At 45.1% G+C, this 8051-nt stretch overlaps 2 protein-coding genes across 2 annotated transcripts in view; both read right to left on the bottom strand.

Annotated features, from left to right (window-relative positions):
- The window catches only part of myo1g (myosin IG), a 64571-nt gene extending 59416 nt beyond the window's left edge, over window positions 1-5155 (bottom strand). Inside the window, exon 1 of the mRNA XM_036145724.1 lies at window positions 4784-5155. Coding sequence (XP_036001617.1) covers window positions 4784-4900 — 117 coding nt within the window. The 5' untranslated portion in view covers window positions 4901-5155. The remainder of the gene's footprint in view (window positions 1-4783) is intronic.
- Window positions 5156-5432: 277 nt separating this feature from the next.
- Window positions 5433-7911, bottom strand: si:dkey-154b15.1. The gene is made up of 2 exons (XM_012859559.3): window positions 7744-7911; window positions 5433-6739 (listed from the first exon to the last, which is right to left on the bottom strand). Exon 2 carries the CDS (start codon window positions 6737-6739, stop codon window positions 5693-5695), a length of 1047 nt encoding a protein of 348 aa, XP_012715013.2. The 5' UTR covers window positions 7744-7911; the 3' UTR covers window positions 5433-5692.
- Window positions 7912-8051: the final 140 nt, after the last annotated feature.

Below are 8051 nucleotides of genomic sequence, written 5' to 3' on the forward strand. Positions count from 1 at the left end.
GACACGGAGGATGGAGTCAGAAACATGGAAGATGGAGTCAGAAACATGGAGGATGGAGTCAGAGACACGGAGGATGGAGTCAGAAACATGGAAGATGGAGTCAGAAACATGGAGGATGGAGTCAGAAACATGGAGGATGGAGTCAGAGACATGGAAGATGGAGTCAGAAACACGGAGGATGGAGTCAGAGACATGGAGGATGGAGTCAGAAACATGGAGGATGGAGTCAGAAACATGGAGGATGGAGTCAGAGACACGGAGGATGGAGTCAGAAACATGGAGGATGGAGTCAGAAACATGGAGGATGGAGTCAGAGACATGGAGGATGGAGTCAGAAACATGGAGGATGGAGTCAGAGACATGGAGGATGGAGTCAGAGACATGGAGGATGGAGTCAGAAACATGGAGGATGGAGTCAGAGACACGGAGGATGGAGTCAGAGACATGGAGGATGGAGTCAGAAACATGGAGGATGGAGTCAGAGACATGGAGGATGGAGTCAGAAACATGGAGGATGGAGTCAGAGACACGGAGGATGGAGTCAGAGACATGGAGGATGGAGTCAGAAACATGGAGGATGGAGTCAGAGACATGGAGGACGGAGTCAGAAACATGGAGGATGGAGTCAGAGACATGGAGGATGGAGTCAGAAACATGGAGGATGGAGTCAGATCCTACAGCCTTCTGGACATGAACTACAGAGAGACGCTCTCTGCTCTAGGTTTTAGTTGATTTCTGTAAGGAGGCTGTGATGATAGGTCATGTCACAGCAAAGCATTGTGGGATACCTTAAGGGTTCTTAGCGCCTGTAAGGGACGATGTGAGGTTCCTAGGCTAAACTAGCTGTGAGAGGAAGCATTCAGGCTCCTTTCCTGCCTCCTTCCTCACTGACTGATTCAGACGCTCTGATCATGGAGACGCTGATGGACTTCTGCTCTGGCTGGAGAGTCCTGACCCTATGAGGGGATTCAGATCTTTAATCTCAGTCCTGCTGCCATCTCGGTTCTGCAGAGAACAGACTTTCTCCTTCAAACCTTTGACCCGCTAACCGAGGCCTGAGCTGGAAGGTGGTTTCTTAAATTCATCATCTGTCGTTTTGTCTTGAGAGAAACAAAGCACGATAAAAATCTGGACTTTGCTCCTCTAAAAATCTGTGATGATGAATAAAACTTTTGGGCAGAATTAAGGTAGATGAGGACGAAAAACTTCAAGAAAAAAAATCTGCCTGCAGACAAAAATCTCCCCTCTGTAAAGATTGTAATTTTAGAGGAAAGAAAAGCACGATAAACATCCAAGAAACCCTGGAAGCGGGAAGTTCATCCCTTCATACAGATGAACTGATAGATTAAGGGTCTGAGCTCCAGCTCATCGCCTCAAAGGCATAAACTAAGAGAGGAAAACCGAATGCTTGTCAAGTCCGACAAGTTTCTGCAGTTCGTACTTATCTGTTCAAGCCCAGACGGGTGCCGCGCTGTGAGTGACTCAGGTTTGGGTTTTTCCAGGGGAGGAGAGTTAGTCCAATAAGGCCCCCATTGAGCACTTTAATTTTAAACAAGGTTCAATCATTAACAGACTGCGGCCAGGCTGGTGGACCTGGATCAGAGACAACCGGACCGGTCAGCAGCCAATCAGAGTCTGAACCGTTCAGCCTGAGAAGACGGGGAAATAAAAGCTGAAGCACACAAAGAAACCCTGATCTAAACAATCCACCGATGAGAGCAGACTGAGACTGGCTTGAGGGCCGGGATGGCAGAACCAGACAGAGTTCCTGGGTTTCCTGAGCCTGCAGAAGCAGAACCAGCCTGCAGGACGCATAAAGCCTCTGAACTGGGTTCAGCCAGTAGAAGTCAAACGTACTGGGCCGACTCTAGAGGTTAGTTCTGAAAGAAGAAGAAACCCAAGAAACTCAATAACGATAGTGATGGGAGAAAAGAACTGATGACCCACTGACTCAGAAAAGACACAAACTCGTTTAGAGTCCGTTTATGATGCCCAGACGTCGACCCAAAGGCCTCCATCCACTGTTTCCTGCCTCCCAGCTGCCGGGACTTCCCTCCCCGCAGGTTCTGGGTCCATGTGGAGGTGAATCTCCGTAGGTTTTCCACGCTGGACCTCGCTATGTCCAAAGAACCAAAGGATCAAGCCCCAGGAACTCGTCAGCTGATCGAGATGCGTAAGCCAATCAGGGGTGCTCTGCTTCATGGAGGTCAAGACAAAGCTGGACACAAATGCAAAAACCCTCCATTTGCTGATCCATGTGTGTTCTGAGCACCTGAGCAAACAGATTCGGATCATTTTATGGATCATAGCTGAAAGAAGAGGATCCGGCAGACAAGCAGCGGAAATGTGGAGGTTCAGACATCTGATCAGGACGAGATCCAGAGATTTATGAGCTCGGCCCGAAGGATGAACGAGATCCAGACAGATTCAGGATCAGAACTTATCGGAAGGAGAGTACATCTCATCTGGGAATAGATCAGGATCCTCCAGGAGGCTGAACTAGGAGCCACGGAATAAAAGGAGCCACCGTTGAGGATAAAGATGTTGTTGCCTGAACCGACACCGGTAAGGAAAGCTAGGCTGCAGCGCCACCTGGTGGCTGATCAGAAGACATGCGCGTTAAAATATACACCAAATGTGCAACAGTCGTATAAAAGCACTTATTACAGCATGTTTTACTATGAAGATTATTTCTATCTGCTTGTCAGCAGGTGAAAACAGCTTTTTGTTATATCCAGCAGTGTAATGTGTGGCGTCTGAGAAAATAAATGAATTCTGGGATTATTTCCATTTGGGATATAATATAAAATAAAGTATTTTTGAATTCAGTTTAATACAACTGATGACAACTAACATGGTTGACTTGTAACCTTTAAGCTCCAGGAAAATAACCATTCGATTTTAGGCTGTGTAACCTGGAATTTCCTGGATATTAACTCTTATGGCAGATTAGATATCAGTTCCAGGAATGTGACACACACCTTTCCGCAAAGTAACTTATTATTTACAGGAAAAACAACCTGTATATGCAATGAAAGTAACCTGTAACTGAAAACTAAGCACTAGTTTGTGTGGAATCATGTCCTAAAGAATCAAAGCAAACCCCTGGAAATAAGAGACGTCTGAGCTCTCCTTCATCGTTTAAAGCTGAAATCTGGCTCAGAGTTGATCTGCTGAACCGTGTTTCTCTCCTGCTGCTGCCATAACTCTTTTACTTTTCTCTCACATAGAAAGTACTCCTGGGTCAATGTGAGCTTCTGAGCTTTCTGTGTCTCTGCTCTGTCTTCTCTCACATAGAAAGTACTCCTGGGTCAATGTGAGCTTCTGAGCTTTCTGTTTCTCTGCTCTGTCTTCTCTAACATAGAAAGTACTCCTGGGTCAATGTGAGCTTCTGTGCTTTCTGTGTCTCTGCTCTGTTTTCTCTAACATAGAAAGTACTCCTGGGTCAATGTGAGCTTCTGAGCTTTCTTTTTCTCTGCTCTGTCTTCTCTACCATAGAAAGTACTCCTGGGTCAATGTGAGCTTCTGTGCTTTCTGTGTCTCTGCTCTGTTTTCTCTAACATAGAAAGTACTCCTGGGTCAATGTGAGCTTCTGAGCTTTCTGTTTCTCTGCTCTGTCTTCTCTACCATAGAAAGTACTCCTGGGTCAATGTGAGCTTCTGTGCTTTCTGTGTCTCTGCTCTGTCTTCTCTAACATAGAAAGTACTCCTGGGTCAATGTGAGCTTCTGAGCTTTCTGTGTCTCTGCTCTGTCTTCTCTAACATAGAAAGTACTCCTGGGTCAATGTGAGCTTCTGAGCTTTCTGTGTCTCTGCTCTGTCTTCTCTAAGCCCCAGTGGGTGGAGGCAGATGAGCGTTCACACTGAGCCTGGTTCTGGTTCTGCTGGAGGTTCTCCTCCCTGTTAAAGGGGAGTTTTCCTCTCCACTGTCGCTTCATGCATGCTCAGTATGAGGGATTGCTGCAAAGTCAAAGACTCAATGCCAGTAATTGTCCACCGTGGCTCCATGTTCATTCAGGAGGAGTGAATGCTGCAGGTCAGTGACAGGATGCAACCTGCTGGGTTTCCTTAGACAGAAAACTCTGAACCAACAGGTACGACACAAGGAGAGCAGGGCATGGAAAAAAGGCGGCATAAGAGAAGGAAAAGACCGAAAGGTGTGATCAATGACGCGGGAACCAGGTGAGTCTAATCAGGTGCAGAACAGCTGAGAGAATCTGAGCTGAGGGAAGAAGATCAACACAGAAACACAGAAATGTTAACGTAGACCCAAACAGATCTACCAATGAAAAGCAGAAAAATGATCCACAGAGGAAAGAGAACAAGGAATTAAAAATAGACACAAAGGACTGAACCAATAGGGCAAGACCTTGATAACAACAATAAAGACTGAATACGGCAAGACCTTAATGACGATAATAAGCAACTCAAAAACTTTCAGAAAACAAACAAAACCAAAGCAAAGCACAAACAGTCATGGATCAGAACAAATTATGTAAACTTTTATTAAAACCAATCATTGAAAAGGAAACAGAACTTCTGCACGGTGCAGCTTTAACTTTACAGATCTAACAGAGAAATGTATGATTGTCCATCAGTGGACTGGCCCTGTGGTACGAAGCGAAACGCTCAGAGGGAGAAAGTTAGTCAGCGTTGGTGTAAATCAGATGAATGAACTTAAAACGGGCCCAGAAACGGCTGAGCTTGTCTGATAGTCCGGATGAATGAACCCAAGGTGTGCACCTGCCGTGACCGGACAGGTGGAGCAGACTGAAGAACACCTACCGACTGCAGAGCGTTCATCTCCTCCCCGACGTTTCGCGCCGCTCCCCGGGAACCAGACGGTGCTTTCTGTGAAGCGAGCGGAGGTTGTGTAACCTCAGCAGCCTCTCGGATCCTCATCAGCAACCGAAACTTCCTCTGGGTCGCTTCCTCCTCCCGCTTCCCCTGGCGGGTCTCAGTCTACGTCATGAAGTTACGCTCAGGCGTTGCAGCAACATTAACGACACGAGAGGCAATCACTGCATTTAATCAACACCCAAACATTCACTGAACATCCACAGCTTTCCATCAGAGTTAGAAGCTCACATTAACAGATATTCTATTAGAAAACAACACAAACGATGCAGATCTTTGTATCTAATATGTAGAAATAAACATTTGAGTGAAAAAAAAAAAAGGGGGCTGAAACTGCTGTATTGTAACTTTGGAATTTATACTTTGGTGCGATGCTTCGTTAGTATTGTACTAACTGTATAGATCTGTGTGGGATCAAAGCGGGAGGCGCATCATGTATGTACATATATGTGAAGATATATTTTCATATGTATGCTTGTATGTATATATGTATATATATGGCTCTGTTTTGCTTTTTATTTCCTCTTTTTGCTCCAATAAAAATATATATATAAAAAAAAAAGAAATAAACATTTGTGCTTTTGTGAAGCCTTGCCGCTTTGAGTCCAGATAGTTTCGGGTCTTTTTGGATCATCAAGCTCAGTCAGTGCGATTAAAAATAAAAATAAATTCTAATCATTTTCAAAAGTTATCAAACTTCAAAGCACTTTCCTTTGGCTACATTCGTTTTCTGTCGTATTGCTGCGAGTTTTAGGATATTTAAGCCGATAACCGTTCCTAAAAGGCGAGGTGGATTTAGTTCCAGCGTGATTCAGTGATTAATAGAAATCAGTGGTTTTATTTTCTCTTCTCGGTTAATTTCTGCCACCGTTTTCTAGCTAAATGAGAAAACGTGCTTTTCTTTTGGGGGTTTTCAGACACGAGATCTTTGTTCTCTTTCCCTTTCATCTTTTCTTCTAGTTGCTTTCCGCGGGACTCTGAGAGGCTCCGTCCTCTTGGTCCGCTCCGACCAGCAGCTGCCTCCTGTCCATCACGCCTGGATGAGGGAAGACCTGCAGACGCACCATCAGCTGCTTCCCCTTCTCTCCTCCTCTGGTTCATCGAGCTGCTCCGCCCTCTGCTGGTTGGACCGCCGGTCCTTCCTCTGGCGCCGGATTGGTCGACCAGCGCCCCCTGGAGGCTCTGCTTCAGATCGTAGCTCTCTCCAGACGGGCCAACGAGATGCAGCCTGTCGTTCATCTCGCACACCAGAACTGAACCCAGAGTGTTATTATTTTTCTGGATTTTCAACAAAAGCTCCTTTCCTCTGGAGCTGAGGTCCCTCAGAAGGACTTCCTGGGTCCGCAGGGATCTGCGCAGATCGTCTAGGAGTCTCTGCAGCTTCTTGTACACCGTCGCAGAGCTTCCGCCCTGCAAAGTGATGATGGTGCTTTCTTCGCCAACCTTCACATCAGCGTAGACGTCTGGCCCGGCCAGGAGGGGGTTGAGCTCCGGTCCCCTGAAGCGGCTGGCGTATCTGTACACATCAGAATCCACCATCAGCACCTCGCCTGGAGTCCCACCATCCGGTTTACGACCAGAGAAGGTTCTGCGTGATGAATCCGGACGTCTCGGTTTGCCTTCATCGGTGTCGTTTCTGCCGTAGTGCTTGGAGATGGCTCCAGAAGAAGCTGCCGGAGGACCCGAGGAAGAGCTCGGTGTCGTCTCCACGAGCTGCTCCAGACGGGTTTTTACGTCTTTGAGCTTCTGAAAAGAACCTTCAACTCTAACCTGACCTCGGTCCAGATCCGTCAACTTAAAACCGTGTGACTGGAGGAGTTTCCGAACCCCGTTCTTATCCTGGAAGCAGTTCAGATCCACAGTGGCTTCAACGGCGCAGTCCATCTAGGAAAAACAGGGACGAGACGTGCAGCCGCATCAATAACAGCTTTTAATTAAACGCAGCAAAGTACTTGTTGGGTAACCGAATAAAAAAATGGTAAAAACGTCTGAGAACATCTAGAGTTACACAGCAGATGAGCTTTAATGGGATTTATGAACAAACAGGGAGTAAAAGGCCTGGAAACAGAAGCTAAATATGACATTAAGCTTCAGGAAAAGATATTATTTATAACTTAAATAAACAAACCCAGGAAATTCATGAGCTTTAAAAGCCAACGTATTTAGTGTCTGTTTATGACCCAGCTGTTAACCTTTAGACAATAAAGGAACCTTGACCCTGACATCATCGCGTCATTTCAGTCCACATTCTGCTCAGCTGTGTGTGTGTGTGTGTATATATATATATATATATATATATATATATATATATATATATATATATATATATATATATATATATATATATATATATATATATTTCAGATGCAATGTGTTCTGTAAAACACAGGGCCAGAAAGATGCACATATTTATATCTGCAGCCTTGTTCTTTGTCTGCAAATGTTGTATTATTCTTACATCCATTATCTATATTATGAATTATTACTATTATCATACCACTTACGTTTTGTTTATTCCATACTGTATATTTCTACGTCTACTCATGTCACCTGCATGTTTGTCTGTGCTGCAGTTTATCGCCAGCAGATTCCTCCTTGGCTTTAAAGCTTTCTCTGATTCTGATTCTTCAGTCTGAACGTTTCACCGAAAGTGAAAGTTCCGTCCGGAGCGTCTTTGGTTCTTTTGGACCAAAAACATCAGAAAACCAAGGAACCATCCAAGAGGGAAAAACTTAAAATAGACTATAAGTAGTTAGAGACCTAGGTGGAAAACAAAGATTCATGGACGCGTTTTTACAGACCGAGGAGACAAACGGGTCGTAAAACTCTTTAATTCCGGCCTGATGAGTGAAACAGTCAGTTAAAAACTCCCGGAGGCTCAAACTTACTGTCTACTTCTCTGTTTACTTCATGGCTCCACGTCCGGACTCGCTCACCTGAAAGTTGGACGAAACCGAAACCAGTGACGTCATCACGCTGGCCTCAGACCAGTTCGACCTCAGAACCCAAAGCAGGGAGGAGAAATCCGGACGTGGTTATAAGAAGCTGAGGCAGCCGGAGATCCATGTTGTCATTCAGAGGAAAATGGAAAATAAACAGGATCCTGTCAACAGAACCTACTGAGAAAGTTTAAATCCTCTTAGAAAGGCGATATAATTTCTAACAGTTCTTTACATTGTAATCACATAGCTTGCAT

Source organism: Fundulus heteroclitus, chromosome 13 (genome assembly GCF_011125445.2).
Source record: "Fundulus heteroclitus isolate FHET01 chromosome 13, MU-UCD_Fhet_4.1, whole genome shotgun sequence".
Classification (NCBI taxonomy): domain Eukaryota; kingdom Metazoa; phylum Chordata; class Actinopteri; order Cyprinodontiformes; family Fundulidae; genus Fundulus; species Fundulus heteroclitus.

Coding starts and splice junctions, on each gene's coding strand:
- si:dkey-154b15.1 (XM_012859559.3), bottom strand. CDS start 6,739: ATGGACTGCGCCGTTGAAGCCACTGTGGATCTGAACTGCTTCCAGGAT.